General features: G+C 43.5%; 1 protein-coding gene across 2 annotated transcripts in view; it reads left to right on the top strand.

Annotated features, from left to right (window-relative positions):
* SPAG6 (sperm associated antigen 6) overlaps positions 1 to 22,500 on the top strand; it is a 266,300-nt gene that overhangs the window by 183,025 nt on the left and 60,775 nt on the right. For both annotated transcript variants that reach the window (XM_075316806.1, XM_075316807.1), the window contains one exon: positions 6,848 to 7,000. In XM_075316806.1, the coding sequence (XP_075172921.1) occupies positions 6,848 to 7,000 (153 nt within the window). The remainder of the gene's footprint in view (positions 1 to 6,847; positions 7,001 to 22,500) is intronic.

The raw sequence follows: 22,500 nt of genomic DNA, 5'->3' as shown, positions 1-22,500 counted from the left end.
TAATAGGAGCACTTGGAGCTAGATTGGTGGGTTGAGGGAGTAAACTACAAATTAAAATGATACTTTAATCCTTTTGTATGCGAGTCATCAGATGAATTAGCGTGCGGGATATTGAAATCCTTTCTTTTGTTGATCGTGACTCAGCATGACTTCTATGGGCTGCGGTGAGGCGACCTGTTGCCCTCAAGGGTTGCTGCTAAGCTGCTATCAATTGTTGATTCAGCAATAGTCGTGAATATCAAGTGGTGAGATTATCATATAAGTAAAGATATGCTGAGTTACAAATCATTGCATGTTATTTATAAACCCCCATCTCAATGTATATTCCTCATATTGGATGTCACAACAATTCAGAGACCATTTTATAAATCCTGTCTTCCCCCCCATTCTTCCATTCTTTACTCTTAGCTTTTCACAGAGATTCCGCACAAATTGGCATTAAATAGGATGTCATATGTTGTCATGAAGCATTAATGCTGCGGAAAACCGGCCCGGATCCAATTATGACATCTTGCAGATGCATAAAAATCTGCGCTCTTAGGCTGGTCTGATTGTACGCCACTAGAGGCATACAGCTAAGAAGAAATCTCCACGAAGATCTTGAGCGGTTCTCTTCTCTCCAGTTGTAGTTAATGCTGTTCAGCCAGAGCATGGTCCTATCTGCTTCTAGAAAAGATGGGCAACACCTAGTGATGATCGAGCACTACCATGCTCAAGTGCTTGATACTCGTAACGAGCAGCTAATGCTCGGATGGGCTCGACTTGTGTACCAAGTATAATGGAAGTTAATTGGGAACTTGAGCATTTTTCCAGGAAATCTTATGAAAAAATGCTTGAGTTCCCTACTAACTTCTACTATACATGGTACTCGAGTCTCGCCCAACTGAGTATTAACTGCTGGTTACGAGTACTTAGCACCCGAGCATGGTAGTGCTCGCTCATCACTAGTTACGAGTACTGCACACCGAGCATGGTAGTGCCCGCTCATCACTAGTTACGACTACTAAGCACCCGAGCATGGTAGTGCCCGCTCATCACTAGTTACGAGTGCTCGCTCATCACTAGTTACGAGTACAGAGCACCCGAGCATGGTAGTGCTCGCTCATCACTAGTTACGAGTACAGAGCACCCGAGCATGGTAGTGCCCGCTCATCACTAGTTACCAGTACTGAGCACCCGAGCATGGTAGTGCCCGCTCATCACTAGTTACGACTACTAAGCACCCGAGCATGGTAGTGCCCGCTCACCACTAGTTACGAGTGCTCGCTCATCACTAGTTACGAGTACAGAGCACCCGAGCATGGTAGTGCTCGCTCATCACTAGTTACGAGTACAGAGCACCCGAGCATGGTAGTGCCCGCTCATCACTAGTTAGGAGTACAGAGCACCTGAGCATGGTAGTGCCCGCTCATCACTAGTTACGACTACTGAGCACCCGAGTATGGTAGTGCCCGCTCATCACTAGTTAGGAGTACAGAGCACCTGAGCATGGTAGTGCTCGCCCATCACTAGTTATGAGTACTGAGTGCCAGAGCATAAGTGCCCGCTCATCACTAGTTATGAGTACTGAGTGCCAGAGCATGGTAGTGCTCTCTCATCACTAGCAACAACCAAAGCGGCCTCCATCACAAATCCCACAAGGGTTGCCCCCTAGATGTTCCAGACGTCTGAGGATATGTTCAAATTCAGTTTTTTGCTGGAGTAAAATTCCAACGTGGTCTTCTAGACCATCCATGTGGTTTTTGACAAAGTTTCCGGATCTGACTTTTTTTCACTCTTTATTCAACTTTTTTACTTGCCACATTGAAGTCTGTTGCAGATTTCACGAGGAATCTGCATCAAAAAGTGACATTTCCTTTTTGTTTTGTCTTTTTCATTTACCACAAGGCTTTCAAAACATAAGTGAAAAAGACCTTCTTGTATGGACAGCAATGTGGATTTTCTTTTTAAATCAAGAAAATATTGAAAATATTTTATGTAGTTTTTGATGTGGATTTTGGATCGGATCCACTTCAGACTCCATGTTAGGATATGATGTTCACATGGAGTTTTTCTAACTGGCAAATCTGCTTAATTCTGCTTTTGCCTTCTTTTCCTATCTTGGGCCGCTTTCACACTGCGTACCTTTCCCCGTTCAGTGGTCCCGTCGGGGCTTCCGTTCGAACCGCCCACAAAACAGGATTCGGACAGGGCCACTGACTATAATGGTGCAGATGGAGTCACCATGAGCTCTGTCGTGCACCGTTTTCAGGAGTGTACGCGTTCTGGTGGCGGACACCCGGACGTAGTAGACTGCGTCTGAGATGTCCGCCTCCAGAAAGCGTACACTCCCGAAAATGCTGCATATGTCCGAAACCTGATTTGCGGGGGTTTAGACAGAAGTCTGGACGAGACCACTGAACGGGAAAAGGAACGCAGTGTGAAAGTGGCCTTGAAGTTTCATTAGTTTTCTTCTTATGGGGATAAAAAAAAGTTTCTCCACCCTTCCCTATTTATCAGTCCATGAAAAATGGACATTACATGAATAGCATCTATGTGAGGTCCGATTTTTTTTTTTTTTTTTCCTCCTTATTGACCTTATTCTCCTTATTGACCTTTTTCTCCTTATTGGCTAGGTTCACATTTCCGTTGTTTTTCATCAGTCACATGCGTTGCTTGACGCTTATGACTGATGCGTTGTACAACGGTCGACAAGATAGAATTCATTGTCGGACTCCGTTGTAAAAGAGAGAACGATCAGCTGATCGTTCACAATAGCCGGCCGGATTTTGAGAGCGAACAGATGATCTCCCGGCGGCCGGCTAATGAGAGCGATCAGCTGATCGCTCACAGGAGCCGGCCGCCGGGTGATCAGCTGATTGCTCACAGGAGCCAGACGCCGGGTGATCAGCTGATTGCTCACAAGAGCCGGCCGCCGGGTGATCAGCTGATTGTTCGGCCGCCGAGAATGTGTGCGGGGGGCGGGGTGGGTGGAGCTGAGTGGGGCCATGGCGCTGAGTGCCGGTGACTGCATGGCTGGGGACAGGTGAGTGTGAGTGTGTGTGTGTGTGTGTGTAATATATATATATTTATTTATTTATTTATTTATTTATTTGTGAGTGTGTGTCTGTGTGTAATATATATAATATATAATGTGTGTACATGCGGAGTGCGGGAGGGGGCGAGGCGGAGCGGGGAAGTGTCCTATCGGGTAACTAAGCAAAGCACTTTGCTTGCTTACCCGATATTTACCTTGGTTACGTGTGCAGGGAGCCAGAGAGAGCATGCGCAGCAAAAGCCTACGGATTGCGCTGCTCAAAAAACGTTACAAGCTGCGTTCCTCCCGCCTGGCGGTCAGTCATTCCACGACTGATCAGTCGGGCGGAGGATGCAACGCAACATCATCAGTCACAATCCGCCGCTCATACAAGTCTATGGGAACAACGGAATCCGTCAAACGGATTCCGTTGTTTACCAGAGCCGCGGATTTTAACTGATAGAAATTGACGGAAATGTGAACCTAGCCTTAGGCGGGCTTTGCACGCTGCGACATCGGTAACAATGTGTTACCGATGCTGCAGCGATAGTCCCGCCCCCGTCGCACGTGCAATATCTAGTGAAAGCTGCCGTAGCGATTATTATCGCTACGGCAGTTTCACACGCACATACCTGCCGTGCAACGTCCCTCTGGCCGGCGACCCGCCTCCTTCCTAAGGGGGCGGGTCGTGCGGCGTCACAGCGACGTCACACGGCAGGCAGCCAATTGAAGTGGAGGGCCGGAGATGAGCAGGATGTAAACATCCCGCCCACCTCCGTCCTTCTCATTGCAGCCGGCGGCAGGTAAGGTGAAGTTCCTCGCTCCTGCGGCTTCACACACAGCGATGTGTGCTGCCGCAGGAGCGAGGAACAACATCGCACCTGTCGCTGCACCGGCATTATGGAAATGTCGGAGGCTGCAGCGATGATACGATAACGACGCTTTTGCGCTCGTTCATCGTATCAAAAAGGTTTTACACGTTGCGATATCGACTGCGACGCCGGATGTGTGTCACTTTCGATTTGAACCCATCGACATCGCACGTGCAATGTCGCAACGTGCAAAGCTGCCCTTAGACGTGCATTGCTTATTTTGATCCGACACTGAGGTCAATATTGAAAATGTCCCCACAATTTTGCATGGATCACTCAGTCCGAGGAAAGAATTGGAACAATACTATCACTGGTCCGAGTGCTATCCATGAAAAACATGGGTAACACTCGCACAAGAAAACCTGACGTCTGAATGAGGCCTAAGGGCTTGTGCCCACAATCAGGATTAGCAGCGTTTTGGACACAGCGTATTTTCACTGCATTTAAAACTCTGTGTAGTACAATATAAGTACAGTGGATTGGATGTATAGAAATCTCCTGCCCACGGTGCTTCTTTTTAATGCTGCGTAACTAACCTGCGGTGCGGATTTACTATTCACAGCATGTCAATTTCTCATGTAGAGACGCTCAAGTCTCCTGCACAGTAGAATGCAGCGGATGCAGTAAAAGTATGTTGCGTCCAGAACGCCACATAACCCTGATCATGGGCTCCCACCCTAAGGCTATATGCGCACATTGCTTTTTTTTTTGACGCTGCGTTTTTGTGCATTTTTTGCTGCTAAAAACGCATGAGTTTTTACCGCGTTTTGGTGCGTTTTTGGCTGCGTTTTGCTGCGTTTTTGATCACTGCGTTTTGCTGCCTTTTTCCAATGCATTGCATGGGTGGAAAACGCAGTAAAACGCAGAAAAGAATTGATATGACCATTTTTTTTTAAGCTCAAAAATGCAGCTAAAAAAAAAAAATCTGTGTGCGGACAGCAAAAATGAAAACTCATAAGGGTGCTTTACACGCTGCGACATCACTAACGGTATTTCGTTGGGGTCACGGAGTTTGTGACGCACATCCGGCATCGTTAGCGTCATCGCAGCATGTGACAGCTAGGAGCGACGATCAACGATCGCAAAAACGGCAAAAATCGTTGATCGTTGACACGTCGCTCCTAATCATAATGTCGTTGGTGTTTCATTCCACAGGTTGTTCGTCGTTCCTGCGGCACCACACATCGCTATGTGTGACACCGCAGGAATAACGAACATCATCCTACCTGCGTCCACCGGGAAGGAGGAAGGAAGGAGGTGGGCGGGATGTTCCGGCCACTCATCTACGCCCCTCCGCTTCTATTGGGCGGTCGTTTTGTGACGCCGCTGTGACGCTGAACGCACCCCCCCCTTGAAGGAGGGATTGTTCGGGGTCACAGCGACGTCGCTGAACAGGTATGTGCGTGTGACGCTGCCGTAGCGATATTGTTCGCTACGGCAGCAATTACCACATGTCGCATGAACGACGGGGGCGGGTGGTATCGCTCGCGACATCGCTAGCAATCGCTAGCGATGTTGCAGCGTGTAAAGGACCCTTTAGACTTTGCTGGGGAAGCAAACTCATGCAGTTTAAAACCCAAAAACGCACCCGAAAAACATGCAAAAACGCACTGTGCGCACATAGCCTAAGGCTATGTGCGCACGTTGCGTACAAGCTCTGCAGAAATTTCTGCAGCGATCTGAAGAGCACATGTGCGCTTTAGATCGTTGCAGAAATGTCCGTAGTGAGCGCCGATTCCATGCGCTCTGCCTGCAGCTCCTGCCATAGACAGAGCAGGAGCTGCCGGCAAAGCGCAGGAAAGAAGTGACATGTCACTTCTTTTTGCGCAGCGCTTCGGCAGTAGCCGAAGCGCTGCGCTCTTAGACGCCACGTGCGCACGGCCCCTGCACAATCTCCATAGACTGTGCAGGGGCCGCAGGACGCATGCAGTTACGCTGCGCTACAAAGCGCAGCGTAACTGCATGTTTTTACGCAACGTGCGCACATAGCCTTAGAGTTAGTCCCATCTTAAGTGATGCCATATTCCTCGGATGTGCCATTACTTTATGATCAATGGTGATCTGACAGCTAGACTCCCCATGATACTGAGAATAGAAAGGCTATGGTCCTAGTGTATTGCCGATGGTCTTTCAATGACCTGGCCACTCTCTGTTCAGAAAAAACTGCAGCATAGCTCTATTCAAATGAATGGGCCCAGCTACAGTATCCTGGAAAAGTAGGTATAGAGAGCGCCTCTGTACGTAAAAGTCCAAAAGGGGACACTGCTCTAAACTAGTGCTGTGATTCCTTCACTCTCGGGAATGCTGGGGTCCCAAAGATCCACTGACCTGACAATATTCCTCCATACCTTGTTTTAATGCAATATTGCTCCTGCCATCCTTTTCCACTATTTTTCAACCATAAAGCAACCGTGTGAACAGTGAAACAAGTATGCAACCCATGTTAAAGGGAATCTGTCACAAGGTTTTTGCCACCTAGTAGTCTGAGAGCAGCATAACACAGGAGCAGAAATCCTGATTCCAGTGATGTGTCACTTACTGGACTGCTTATTGAAATTTTGATAAATGACTGTTTAATCAGAAGCAGATTATCATTACAGGACTACTTGACGTGCTGCCAGGTAGTCCAGCATATTCATGAACTCTGTATAACTGCTAGAAAACTTTGATGTTATCAAAATGACAGTAAATAGCCCAGTAAGTGACACATCGCTGGAATCAGGGTCTCGGTCTCTACAATATGCTGCTCTCAGATGGGGTAGCAAGAACCTGGTGACAGATTCCCTTTAAACAAAGGAAAAGCAAAAACAAAATAAGCAGTGAATCTAAATTCTGTAATACGCCACGCAGTACAGATTTCGGAGATCTTTGTTATAATTGCATATTTGTAGCCTATTTACTCCTGTTTTGTTTTAGTTTCTTTTATTGCTAAATTGTAACTTATCATCTTTAATTCCAGCTGTCTCAGCTCATAGTAAATGCAGGAGGAGTGGCCGCTGTCATAGACTGCATTGGGAACAGCAAAGGGAATGTGAGACTTCCTGGGGTCATGATGTTGGGTTATGTAGCAGCTCATTCCGAGAACCTTGCAATGGCTGTCATCATCTCAAAGGTTAGTTACTGGAGAAATGTGCTCCTTGCTTACATTACGTGGCGGAATGTCCTATAATGAGGAGAATAACACAGCGTGTCACATTAGCTGTCATCCACTAGGTACTATTACCATCTTTTCACTTATTAGATCTACTTTTAATCACCAGAACAAAGTCAATGGTTTATGCATCACTAATAATTCCTACTATTGGGGCTTCTACATCAAACTTTTTGGTGCCAGACTGACTTTGTGCATAGCTTTGAGAACAAAGCGAGCATTTAAGAGAAGAAACTAGAGCTGTGACATTTTTTCATTTTTTTTTTGTGGTGGATATTTTTGCAAAATTGCAAGAAATGCTGCCATATTGGTTGTCATTTTTGAAAAGTCTTCCAATTCCAAGATGTCAACTATTATGACTTTACTTTCTCTTGTCTGTCACCAACCAGTCAATAGAAATATTCCTTAATTTTTGGAAGTAAAAGAAGGGTAATGGCCAATATTTTGTAATTTCTCTTACATACTTGTAATTTTTTTGGAGGCAGCTTTAAAAAAAAAAAAAAAACTAAAAAAAAAAATTCACAAGTGAGTATCCAGTTCCAGTTTGGTCTTCCACTGGTGTTTTCTAAGGGTATGTGCCCATGATGAGTGTTCATGGCGTTTTGGACGTGGCGTGTTACTGCTGCATCCAAAATGTTCCATTGTACACTACAAGCACAGTGGATGGGATTTCTAGAAATCCCATGCCCTCTGTGCTTGTTTTTCCTGCCGCAAAAACTGACCTGCGGTGCGGCTTTCCGTGCCCCAGCATGTCAATTGTTTGCTGTTCACTGCTGGGAGAACACAGTGAGAGACAGCAACTGCTCTAGCCTGAATCGTGGGCACAGGCAGCTGCAGTCTCCTGCGGACGAGACTCGCGGCCCCGTGGGTCACCCGCCGCATCCAGGACACAGCGGGTCCTAATCATAGGCACATACCCTAATAATGCACCCGACAAAAAAAATAAATAAATATGAAGTCATCCAGGATCCAGTCCTGAACTTCATTTTCTCAATGTGAGGAAGACTGAAAAGACAAAAGGCGCTAAAATGGTACTAACATTTGTAGGAAATATCAGATGTGCTCACCTGACATAGTTGTGAAGATAATCACAACTGCTATTGAAAGCTTGTAGGTTACGACTGCACCACGGGCACCACGAGGAGTTGGCGTCAAAAGATCAGATAGAAGTGGACTCCCGCGCTGTCGCAAGAAGATGGACATCTTCTTACCACAGTGTGGGAGTCCACTTCTATTTGATCTTTTGACGTGAACTCCATTTTCTGAAATCTTGGACTGAAAGTGCCAGCGATGCCAGTGCTTCTACGTGTCGTGAGTGACTGTACTGGGTTCAGTGATGTCACCCATCAGCTGTATTTTTTTGTTACTATGCAGCAGCTTAAGAAATGGCACGCATATACGGTAAGTATTCATTAGGGACTGTGTAACATTCCCTTATGAATAATTACAATGGAACAATATGGTTAATATGCTCATAAACCCATATAATTATCAACGTGCACTATGCAGCTTTTGCAAACACACTCTGCAGTTCAGGTTGTGATGACTATCCTCCATTTAAACACAGTATATATATATATATATATATATAATATATATATACACTCACTGTGTGTGTGTGTGCATACATATGTATGTATATGTGTGTGTGTGTACGTATATATATATATATATATATATATATATATGTATGTATGTATGTATATATATATATATATATATATATATATATATATATATATATATATATATATATATACAGTTAGGTCCAGAAATATTTGGACAGTGACACAATTTTCGCGAGTTGGGCTCTGCATGCCACCACATTGGATTTGAAATGAAACCTCTACAACAGAATTCAAGTGAAGATTGTAACGTTTAATTTGAAGGTTTGAACAAAAATATCTGATAGAAATTGTAGGAATTGTACACATTTCTTTACAAACACTCCACATTTTAGGAGGTCAAAAGTAATTGGACAAATAAACCAAACCCAAACAAAATATATTTATTTTCAATATTTTGTTGCGAATCCTTTGGAGGCAATCACTGCCTTAAGTCTGGAACAAATTGACATCACCAAACGCTGGGTTTCCTCCTTCTTAATGCTTTGCCAGGCCTTTACAGCCGCAGCCTTCAGGTCTTGCTTGTTTGTGGGTCTTTCCGTCTTAAGTCTGGATTTGAGCAAGTGAAATGCATGCTCAATTGGGTTAAGATCTGGTGATTGACTTGGCCATTGCAGAATGTTCCACTTTTTTGCACTCATGAACTCCTGGGTAGCTTTGGCTGTATGCTTGGGGTCATTGTCCAACTGTACTATGAAGCGCCGTCCGATCAACTTTGCGGCATTTGGCTGAATCTGGGCTGAAAGTATATCCCGGTAAACTTCAGAATTCATCCGGCTACTCTTGTCTGCTGTTATGTCATCAATAAATACAAGTGACCCAGTGCCATTGAAAGCCATGCATGACCATGCCATCACGTTGCCTCCACCATGTTTTACAGAGGATGTGGTGTGCCTTGGATCATGTGCCGTTCCCTTTCTTCTCCAAACTTTTTTCTTCCCATCATTCTGGTACAGGTTGATCTTTGTCTCATCTGTCCATAGAACACTTTTCCAGAACTGAGCTGGCTTCATGAGGTGTTTTTCAGCAAATTTAACTCTGGCCTGTCTATTTTTGGAATTGATGAATGGTTTGCATCTAGATGTGAACCCTTTGTATTTACTTTCATGGAGTCTTCTCTTTACTGTTGACTTAGAGACAGATACACCTACTTCACTGAGAGTGTTCTGGACTTCAGTTGATGTTGTGAACGGGTTCTTCTTCACCAAAGAAAGTATGCGGCGATCATCCACCACTGTTGTCATCCGTGGACGCCCAGGCCTTTTTGAGTTCCCAAGCTCACCAGTCAATTCTTTTTTTTTTTCTCAGAATGTACCCGACTGTTGATTTTGCTACTCCAAGCATGTCTGCTATCTCTCTGATGGATTTTTTCTTTTTTTTCAGCCTCAGGATGTTCTGCTTCACCTCAATTGAGAGTTCCTTAGACCGCATGTTGTCTGGTCACAGCAACAGCTTCCAAATGCAAAACCACACACCTGTAATCAACCCCAGACCTTTTACCTACTTCATTGATTACAGGTTAATGAGGGAGACGCCTTCAGAGTTAATTGCAGCCCTTAGAGTCCCTTGTCCAATTACTTTTGGTGCCTTGAAAAAGAGGAGGCTATGCATTACAGAGCTATGATTCCTAAACCCTTTCTCCGATTTGGATGTGAAAACTCTCATATTGCAGCTGGGAGTGTGCACTTTCAGCCCATACTATATATATAATTGTATTTCTGAACATGTTTTTGTAAGCAGCTAAAATAACAAAACTTGTGTCACTGTCCAAATTTTTCTGGCCCTGACTGTATATATATATATATATATATTATTTTTTATTATTATTATTATTATTATTAATTTATAGCGCACCATTAACTCCATGGTGCTGTACATGAGAAGGGAGTTACAATAGACAGACTAGTACAGAGGGGAGAGGGCCCTGCCCTTGCGGGCTTACATTCTATAGGATTTTGGGGAGGAGACTGTAGGTGGGGTGTAGATTGGGCGGCAGCTCCGCACGGTGGTCGGGCGGCAGCTCCGTACGGTAGTGAAGCAGTGAGGTCATTGTGTGTGTGTGTGTGTGTGTGTGTATATATATATATATATATATATATATATATATATATATATAATATGAAACTGCTGAGCATTTCTACTCCATGCGTTGTTTTCTATGACTTTAGACTTCCTTTATAACAATCTCCAGTTTATAACTGGCTTTCAGCCTATAGTCTCATGACCTTTAACATCATCAGGAATTTGGATAATCACCGCCGTCCTGAATGTTATTATGCATTGCCATCTGCATCTAAGGGAAGTGCTCAAATAGCAATTTCTTACTATACTTTGAAGAGTGAGCATACTTGGCAACCCTGTTTCTGGAACGTGCTAGCTCAGACATGCTGGTTTTCAGATTAGTGATGTGTAATGTCTAAAAAGGTATAAAGAGAAACTAGAAGTACAGGGGAACCTTGGATTAAGAGTAACTTGGTTTGAGAACATTTTGCAAGACAAGCAAACCTTTCTAAAAATTTGTAACTTGGTTTAAGAGCAATACTTTGCAATAAGAGCAAATACTCATCGTGCACACTTCCGGTTCTGTCCTTTCACCGCGCTCTGACCCGCTCTGGAGGTAAATTTCTCTACATGTATACTGCATACTGTATTCAGTGTACAGTATATACTATATAGCATATTTATCAATTTGCATTTGTGGATACAGTATTGTACTTTCTTATTGATACCCAGTGCAGCACATTCCTTGTACTGTACCTCTCCCACACACCAACAATTCTACTGGAAGCTAATGTACAGTTTAATTTGCTTTATATGTTTTTACTGCACAATATTTTGTATTAGTGTACTGTAATAATTTTATATGAATACAGAAAATTATTTTGTATTACTGTAATAAGTTTGTATAAATACAGAAAATATTTTTGTGTCGTGGAACGAATTGTCTGCGTTTCAATTATTTCCTATGGGAAAATTCGCTTTGGTTTAAGAGCACACTCCCGGAACGAATTATGCTCGTAATCCAAGACTCCACTGTACAGTCATCCCCAAACGTTTTGAGAATGCTACAAATGTTAATTTTTACAATGTCTACTGCTTAAGTTTTTCTAATGGCAATTTGCATATACTCCAGAATGTCATAAAGAGTGATCAGCTTACCTGCAATTACTTGCAAAGTCAATATTGGCTAAGAAAATGAACTTCAACCCCCAAAACACATTTCAACATCATTGCATTCCTGCCTTAAAAGGAGCAGCTAACATTGTTTTAGTGATTGTTCCATTAACACAGGTGTGGGTGTTGATGAGTACAGGGCTGGCGATCAATCATTCATGATTAAGTAAGAATGACACCACTGGACACTTTAAAAGGAGGCTGGTGCTTGGTATCATTGTTTCTCTTCAGTTAACCATGGTTATCTCTAAAGAAACACGTGCAGCCATCATTGCTCTCCACAAAAATGGCCTAACAGGGAAGAGTATCGCAGCTACAAAGATTGCACCTCAGTCAACAATCTATAGCATCATCAAGAACTTCAAGGAGAGAGCTTCCATTGTTGCCAAAAAGGCTCCAGGGCGCCCAAGAAGGACCAGCAAACGCCAGGACCGTATCTTAAACTGTTTCAGCTGCGGGATCGGACTACCAGCAGTGCCGAGCTAGCTCAGCAATGGCAGCAGGCTGGTGTGAGTGCTTCTGCACGCACTGTGAGGCGGAGACAGCTTGAGCAAGGCCTGGTTTCAAGGAGGGCAGCAAAGAAGCCACTTCTCTCCAGAAAAAACATCAGGGACCGACTGATATTCTGCAAAAGGTACAGGGAGTGGACTGCTGAGGACTGGGGTAAAGTCGTTTTCTCAGATGAATCCCCTTTTCGATTGTTTGGGACATCTGGAAAACAGCTTATTAGGAGAAGAAGAGGTGAGCGCTACCACCAGTCTTGTCTCATGCCAACTGTTAAGCATCCTGAAACCATTCATGTGTGGGGTTGCTTCTCAGCCAAGGGAATCGGCTCACTCACAGTCTGGCCTAAATACACAGCCATGAATAAAGAATGGTACCAGAATGTCCTCCAAGAGCAACTTCTCCCAACTGTCCAAAAGCAGTTTGGGGCCCAACAATGCCTTTTCCAGCATGATGGAGCACCTTGCCATAAAGCAAAGGTGATTACTAAATGGCTCATGGAACAAAACATTGAGATTTTGGGTCCATGGCCTGGAAACTCCCCAGATCTTAATCCCATTGAGAACTTGTGGGCAATCATCAAGAGACGGGTGGACAAACAAAAACCAACAAATTCTGGCAAAATGCAAGCATTGCTTATGCAAGAATGGACAGCTATCAGTCAGGATTTGATCCAGAAGTTGATTGAGAGCATGCCAGGGAGAATTGCAGAGGTCCTGAAGAAGAAGGGTCAACACTGCAAATATTGACTTGCTGCATTAACTCATTCTGTCAATATAACCTTTTGGTACTCATAATATGATTACAATTATATTTCTGTATGTCATGTAAACATCAGACAAACACAATTAAAAACCAGAGGGCAACAGATCATGTGAAAATATAATTTTGGTGTCATTCTCAAAACTTTTGGCCATGACTGTACCTATTTGTTTCTGTTACATATTCAACAGTTTCTGAATCTCTTTGATCTAATACAAAATATTCTATACCACTAACAAACGATTCTCCAATCCTGAGAATATCATGTTTACTAGAGAATTGATGTCTTCTCAATTTTTGTCTCTTAGCTAAAAAGGTTAACAAAGCATATCCCACAAAACAAGAATAGACTATATACATTATAATAAACATCATATTACATGTGTAGGCCTCATATAGTCCCAGTCTAACCACTTAGCAATAGGCATAGTTAAATACTGAGAAAATTAATCATACCCATGTTACAAATCCTATTTCCCGCATAGTATAAGTCCCCAGAGTGCATTTTACAGGCTGGCTGCTTCCTGAAGAAGCAATCACTATGCTTAATAAAAAAAAACCAAGATCTTTAATTATTTTTGTGTTTTTTATAACTTTATAACTTTATTTGATTGGTAAAAATGTAGAAAATCCAGTTTAATATACCCCATTATTGTCTGACAGAACGCAGAGCAGCAACAAATAGTGTATATTGCTCTGTAGTATTTTGCACGTCTGGGCAACATCAAAAGGGTATGTGCACACATTACGTTTTCGGTGCAATCTCTTGGCAGGAAAAATTCAGCAACAAAATCACCCTTATTTTCTGCATTTTTCATGTATTTTTGCCCCATCTTTTAGGTGCAGATTTTTCCCCTTCATTAGTATGGGTGAAATCTGCAGCAAAAACACCGAAAGAATTGATATACTGCAGATTTAAATCTGCAAAGAGAAAATACTCGACATGTGCATTAGACTTTAGAATTCTTTATTGATTTTGCTGGCAGCAGGAAACCCTTTAGGTTTTGTGACAAATCTGCATTCAAAAAACACATAAAAACAGAATGTGTTCATTTCAGTAGGCAGCATGTAACACTGTAGGAACATTAAACACTTGCTTTCCCAAACACTGTGATGTAGTGCTGTTTCAATGCCTGGTTCAAGCTCTTTAGCAGCTTCTTTCAGCTTCTGCTCAGCTAGGATCCATATCCTATATTCAAACAGACTGTGTGGAGGACTTTCCTTTTTCTCCCCACTCCGGTATTCAAACAGGAAAAATCCAGTACATAGACTGAATGTGTGTATGGATCTTGAATGAGCAGCAGGTGAAAGCAGCTTCTAAAGAAGCTTGAAGTGGCCACATAAAACACTGCCTCAGCACAGTGAATGAGATGAAGAAGCAAAATAAGGTATTGTAATATATTACAAAAGCTCACAATTTTGTACTGACTGGAGAATGAGATAAAAAAGGTAGTCATTATTCAATGTAAAATATAATTGTCAGTAATCCCTAAATAAAATGTATAAGGGGCCTCATGGAAGAGCTCGTTAAGGTGAAAATTATTATTTCCTGTTTATTCCAGGTAGGATTAGTAGGTTAGTCTGTGGCTGACAGAATATGTGATTTTCAAGAATGGATGTAGGCACCAACACTAGCTGAATCCTGCGGACAGGATTACCAGCTTGACTATCTGACCAGAGTTTACTGGCAGCTCTGCTTTTTAATAGACATTCTGGCTTCCGGTGACGTCTTTTCGCAGCAGGCCCAGATTAGATAAGCTAATTACTAGGGCATATTACATTTATCAGCTTTGCTTATGGTCTTCTTATGAAGTGCCTATGTCCTATACACCGTATTTTTCGGACTATAAGACGCACTTTTTTCCCCCCAAATGTTGAGGGAAAGTTGGGGGTGCATCTCATGGTCTGAATATAGGGCTGCAGCCGTGAATGAGGGTGCTGCGGTGGAGCGGGCCATCGGGGGCACGAGCAGGCTGTAGCAGCCTGCCGTGACCACGTGGGCCCGCTCATTACATATGCACGCCCATCTTCCTGCCCATCATCTCTCAGCGCTGAAGCTGCCGCTGACAGGTGTGCGGGATGATGGGCGGGGGGTGCGCGCATAATTAACATCCGTGATCACCCCTGGCAACTACAGCCTGGAGTGATCATGTGCGGCTGTATTCACTGCCCCCCGTGCATCATCAGCGCGGGGGGCAGTGAATAAGTACAGTACACTCACCGGCCACTTCCGTGCAGCATCGCGATCTCCTCCAGTCTGCCGGTCAGCTGATCTGTGTAGAGAGCGGTGAGCACAGCGATGATGTCATCGCTGTGCGCACCGCTAGTCTCCACGCAAGTCAGCTGACAGGCAGACAGGAGGACGAGCGATGCTGCAGGGAACGGTGATGGCTCCACACTCCAGCGCGCTGCTGCTGCCACAGACGGGGAGGAGCGATACTGCATGGAGCGAGAAAAGGTGAGTATAAACGTTTATTGTTTTTGTGTGATACAGGATACATGCCATATAGCAGGATGAGGGTATATAGCAGCATGGGGCCATATAGCAGGATGAGGGTATATAGCAGCTTGGGGCCATATAGCAGGATGGGGCCATATAGCAGGATGGCAGTACATAGCAGGATGGGGGTATATAGCAGGATGGGGCCATAGAGCAGGATGGGGCCATAGAGCAGGATGGGGGTATATAGCAGGATGGGACCATATAGCAGGATCGGGGTATATAGCAGGATGGGGGTATATAGCAGGATGGGGGTATATAGCAGGATGGGGGTATATAGCAGGATGGGGCCATATAGCAGGATCGGGGTATATAGCAGGATGGGGGTATATAGCAGGATGGGGCCATATAGCAGGATGGGGGTATATACCAGGATGGCAGTATATAGCAGGATGGGGTATATAGCAGGATGAGGGCATATACCAGGATGGGGTACCTTAAGCAGAGAATTTGGGGACATTACCCCCATAACAGTGTTAGCAGCAGATACTCGCCCCATAAGTGTGTCATGACCACATTTTTTGCTTAAAATTTTATTTTCCTATTTTCCTCCTCTAAAACCAGGGTGCGTCTTATGGTCTGGTGCATCTTATAGTCCGAAAAATACGGTAAAGAAGGAAAAAAAAGGTCACTACTCTATAATGAAAATTCATATGCTGTGGAGTCCTGGGCGCATGCCAAAGTCAGTGGTGGAGGACATCCAGCATAATACACTGAAGAAGAGAAAGACGGTGAAGGCACAGCCAATCCAGGAGATGAAGGTTATAATGAAAAAAATTTGACATATTAAAAATGTGTAAATTTCACGGAGCAGGACAACTGACGCGTTTCTGGCATCTACAGACACCTCTAGTCATAGGAATTTCAGTATTGAGGGTGTCTGCAGACGCCAGAAACGCGTCAGCTTGTCCTGTTTAGCGACATTTGCATGGTTTTAATATGATCTGAATAAAAGGGTCTTTTATTTTACTCTTCATCTCCTGGATTGGATGTGCCTTCACCGTCTTTCTCTTTTCAACCATGTCCTTTGTACTGTTCTCAGAAATTCAGTGACGTCAAAGAGAATCACTGATTATATACATACTCAATGCAGTATTTTTCATACTAAGCATAACTGCCCATTACACATGAAGACAAAAGTGAGACTCTCCTATTGTGGAACTAGAAATCCCAGCAGGCCTCGCCATCCTACACCCCCAAGTTGCCTGGTTCATACAATAGACCATTTAGTCCTTTAGAAAAAAAAAAATAAAATCAATATTTCCATATTCCCTTGTGCATCTTTGAAAGAACAAATGGAACAGCTGCTTTTGACATACAGGTGGAACCGGTAACCCTTTCAGGTCCCTGATGGACGGAGATTAACATGCACGGAGGAGAAGCAGGGCACTGTCTGAAATTGCCATTAACTTGAAGTGCCTTAAATCCTCCTCGCATTAGCGCGTGGTGAACAGTTTCTTCTGGCAGGGCTTAATTGTGTAATCAAGTCACACACACAACGAGCAGACTGCAAAAATATCTCTTTTTTTTAGGAATAGAAATTACCATTGTCGGAACTGACATTACAACTAATCTCCTCTAGAGAATTTCAAAAGGGCAGAAACTAAAATTTTAGAAAGTCATAAAAGAAAACCAGTCTTTCCTCCGTTATATCTGTTTTTAAGAAAATTTGGTGTCAACTTGTAAGGCTCCATCCAGATTTACCAAACCCCTGAATGTAAATCTGTTAGCTAACGTCACCATGCACATTAGATGACTGTCGGCTGAAACGTTTGTATTTTGTGAGATCGGCTGATCCTCCGATGTGAATGGTGGCATACTGTTTGTATTTCGTGAGATCGGCTGATCCTCCGATGTGAATGGTGGCATACTGTTTGTATTTCGTGAGATCGGCTGATCCTCCGATGTGAATGGTGGCATACTGTTTGTATTTTGTGAGATCGGATGATCCTCAGATGTGAATGGTGGTATACTGTTTGTATTTCGTGAGATCGGCTGATCCTCAGATGTGAATGGTGGCATACTGTTTGTATTTCGTGAGATCGGCTGATCCTCCGATGTGAATGGTGGTATACTGTTTGTATTTCGTGAGATCGGCTGATCCTCAGATGTGAATGGTGGTATACTGTTTGTGTTTCGTGAGATCGGCTGATCCTCAAATGTGAATGGTGGCATACTGTTTGTATTTCGTGAGATCGGCTGATCCTCAGATGTGAATGGTGGTATACTGTTTGTGTTTTGTGAGATCGGCTGATCCTCAGATGTGAATGGTGGCGTCCTGTTTGTATTTCGTGAGATCGGCTGATCCTCCGATGTGAATGGTGGTATACTGTTTGTATTTCATGAGATCGGCTGATCCTCAGATGTGAATGGTGGCATATTGTTTGTATTTTGTGAGATCGGCTGATCCTCCGATGTGAATGGTGGTATACTGTTTGTATTTCATGAGATCGGCTGATCCTCAGATGTGAATGGTGGCATACTGTTTGTATTTTGTGAGATCAGCTGATCCTCAGATGTGAATGGTGGCATATTGTTTGTATTTCGTGAGATCGGCTGATCCTCAGATGTGAATGGTGGTATACTGTTTGTATTTCGTGAGATCGGCTGATCCTCAGATGTGAATGGTGGCATATTGTTTGTATTTCGTGAGATCGGCTGATCCTCAGATGTGAATGGTGGTATACTGTTTGTGTTTTGTGAGATCGGCTGATCCTCAGATGTGAATGGTGGCATACTGTTTGTATTTCGTGAGATCGGCTGATCCTCCGATGTGAATGGTGGCATACTGTTTGTATTTCGTGAGATCGGCTGATCCTCAGATGTGAATGGTGGTATACTGTTTGTGTTTCGTGAGATTGGCTGATCTTCAGATGTGAATGGTGGCATACTGTTTGTATTTCGTGAGATCGGCTGATCCTCAGATGTGAATGGTGGCATACTGTTTGTGTTTCGTGAGATCGGCTGATCCTCAGATGTGAATGGTGGCATACTGTTTGTATTTCGTGAGATCGGCTGATCCTCCGATGTGAATGGTGGCATACTGTTTGTATTTCGTGAGATCGGCTGATCCTCAGATGTGAATGGTGGCATACTGTTTGTGTTTTGTGAGATCGGCTGATCCTCAGATGTGAATGGTGGCGTCCTGTTTGTATTTCGTGAGATCGGCTGATCCTCCGATGTGAATGGTGGTATACTGTTTGTATTTCATGAGATCGGCTGATCCTCAGATGTGAATGGTGGCATATTGTTTGTATTTTGTGAGATCGGCTGATCCTCCGATGTGAATGGTGGTATACTGTTTGTATTTCATGAGATCGGCTGATCCTCAGATGTGAATGGTGGCATACTGTTTGTATTTTGTGAGATCAGCTGATCCTCAGATGTGAATGGTGGCATATTGTTTGTATTTCGTGAGATCGGCTGATCCTCAGATGTGAATGGTGGTATACTGTTTGTATTTCGTGAGATCGGCTGATCCTCAGATGTGAATGGTGGCATATTGTTTGTATTTCGTGAGATCGGCTGATCCTCAGATGTGAATGGTGGTATACTGTTTGTGTTTTGTGAGATCGGCTGATCCTCAGATGTGAATGGTGGCATACTGTTTGTATTTCGTGAGATCGGCTGATCCTCCGATGTGAATGGTGGCATACTGTTTGTATTTCGTGAGATCGGCTGATCCTCAGATGTGAATGGTGGTATACTGTTTGTGTTTCGTGAGATTGGCTGATCTTCAGATGTGAATGGTGGCATACTGTTTGTATTTCGTGAGATCGGCTGATCCTCAGATGTGAATGGTGGCATACTGTTTGTGTTTCGTGAGATCGGCTGATCCTCAGATGTGAATGGTGGCATACTGTTTGTATTTCGTGAGATCGGCTGATCCTCCGATGTGAATGGTGGCATACTGTTTGTATTTCGTGAGATCGGCTGATCCTCAGATGTGAATGGTGGCATACTGTTTGTGTTTTGTGAGATCGGCTGATCCTCAGATGTGAATGGTGGCGTACTGTTTGTATTTCGTGAGATCGGCTGATCCTCAGATGTGAATGGTGGTATACTGTTTGTATTTCGTGAGATCGGCTGATCCTCAGATGTGAATGGTGGCATATTGTTTGTATTTCGTGAGATCGGCTGATCCTCCGATGTGAATGGTGGCATACTGTTTGTATTTCGTGAGATCGGCTGATCCTCAGATGTGAATGGTGGTATACTGTTTGTGTTTCGTGAGATTGGCTGATCTTCAGATGTGAATGGTGGCATACTGTTTGTATTTCGTGAGATCGGCTGATCCTCAGATGTGAATGGTGGTATACTGTTTGTGTTTTGTGAGATCGGCTGATCCTCAGATGTGAATGGTGGCGTCCTGTTTGTATTTCGTGAGATCGGCTGATCCTCAGATGTGAATGGTGGTATACTGTTTGAATTTCTTGAGATCAGCTGATCCTCAGATGTGAATGGTGGCATACTGTTTGAATTTCTTGAGATCGGCTGATCCTCAGATGTGAATGGTGGTATACTGTTTGTATTTCTTGAGATCGGCTGATCCTCAGATGTGAATGGTGGCATACTGTTTGTATTTCGTGAGATCGGCTGATCCTCAGATGTAAATGGTGGCATACTGTTTGTATTTCGTGAGATCGGCTGATCCTCAGATGTAAATGGTGGCGTACCGACTCCTAGAATATGTCAGGGGAAAAATTGAGTCCTGTTGAACTTTCTCTGGATTAATCAGAAGCCGTTGCCATAGGCATTTGTCAATGAATGAATTCCCTTTCCCCATTAAGAACATATTCAAGCTCGCCCTAGCTGAGGGAAGCAATAAGGCCTTTACAAGAGAACATCACACCAGTTCTACTCCCGGGATTATGGTGTGGGGTGGCATACTGTTCATCCTAGGTACACTAACAGTGTACAGTAACCAGTGATACGGCCATTTCTGCAACGTGTCCCAGGAGCCACTTTCCTCACAAGAACACTAGGCCGCATGTTGCTACTGTGAGCAGGCTACGTGGGCAATACTTGCTCCCATGATCTGCGGCATCTCCAGGGCATCTCCAGACTTGTCTCCCATTGAGCACATCTGTGACCTCATTTATCAGCAATTGCAAAGGGAGCTGCCAGTAGTGGATCTTGATGATTTGCCCAAGTGCATTCAGCACAGACAACCATTAATAACCTCACTGATAGCAGCCAAGGCTGTAAGTGTGGGGATTTCTGCACTTGGCACGAATATACCATACTGAAAAAATCAAGATGTTTTAAAAATTGTTTCCATTTTTCCATTATGTGCAGATCAGATGTGCCAATGTATGTAAAGCGCTGTGGAATTAATAGCGCTATATAAATGAATAAAATTATTATTATTATTATTATCATTAACATGTCTATCCATCATGTGATTTATATAATTCATTGACTTCTCCTTCTTAATGGCTCTATATACTCAACATTGAAAGTGCAACATAAAAAGCGGGCTTTACACGCTACGATATTGCTAGCAATTTCTAGCGATATCGTACGCAAAAGCACCCGCCCCCGTCGTGCATGCGATTTCGTGTGATCGCTGCCACAGTGAACATTATTGCTACTGCAGTGTCACACGCACTTACCTGGTCAGCGGCGTCACTGTGACTGCCGAACAATCCCTCCCTCAAGGGGGAGGAACGTTCGGCATCACAATGACGTCACCACGAAGTCACTAAGCGGCTGGCCAATCAAAGCGGAGGGGCGGAGATGAGCGGGACGTAACATCCCGCCCACCTCCTTCCTTCCGCATTTCGGCCGGCGGCAGGTAAGGAGACGTTCCTCGCTCCTGTGGTGTCACACACAGCGATGTGTGCTGACGCAGGAGCGACGAACCACATCGATAATCAACTATTACCGATTTTTGGTTTTGGGACGACCTCTCCATGGTGAACGATTTTCACCATTTTTGAGGTTGCTTAAGGTCGCTAGTAAGTATCACACAATGCGATATCGTTAATGACGCCGGATGTGCGTCACTAACAACGTGACCCCGATGATAAAACATTAACGATATCGTAGCGTGTAGAGCCCCCTTAAGTGTACACGGGTAGTGCCAAGCTTGAAATGGCACATTATGTTTCTGTTTGTAGATATAGGTAGTTGCACACATGTATTTGCAGACATTGTGTACTTTTGTTGAAAAGAAAATAGAAAAATAGAATCCATAAAATCATAATTAACCATCATCCATGACATACTCCGATGCATCTCCACCTCAATATTAGAGCATGGTCCCGAATGGAAGATCCTTGCGGGTCGTCACTCTTCTTTTCTGGCTTGAAAACAACTCGATGACTTTTTTTTTATTTACTGTTTTCATGTTTATTTTAGGGGGCAAAGTCTTTGGCAGGACTTTTCCATAGGGTTTTGTTGCAGTATATTTTGGATGTTTTACAAAATTAAAAATGCTGTTTGCTGATAGTTTATGTGAACATATAATTATCTACACACACACACACACACACACACACACACACACACACACTTTTTGACATTTTTTGTTATTGTTATTTGTTGTCTGGCACTTTTCACATACCTTAATATGCCTTAAAAAATGCATTTGAAAAATAATTAAATAATTGAGCATTAAATACCGCTACTAATGCCAGTGAAAAAAAACCCATAAAAATTACTTCCATCTTTAGGCCACTGTTTTGAGTCAGTAAGAAAAATTCCTTGCGCCAAACTGGAAGACATGTATTTTTATTTTTCTGCTTCTGCTTTTTTTGCACCAGTTTTGATTAATGGGGCATCATGTTACATTTTTTACAACATAAACGATTTAAAAACAAGTATATTTAACTTACCCGTAATTTAATTTCCCACCTATCCTGAGTAGACTGGATAAGTAATGTTCATGTTTC

Source organism: Anomaloglossus baeobatrachus, chromosome 6, assembly GCF_048569485.1.
Source record: "Anomaloglossus baeobatrachus isolate aAnoBae1 chromosome 6, aAnoBae1.hap1, whole genome shotgun sequence".
Taxonomy (NCBI): Eukaryota; Metazoa; Chordata; class Amphibia; order Anura; family Aromobatidae; genus Anomaloglossus; species Anomaloglossus baeobatrachus.
Note: the sequence above shows the minus strand (reverse complement) of the source record. Positions and strands in the feature narration are given on the sequence as shown.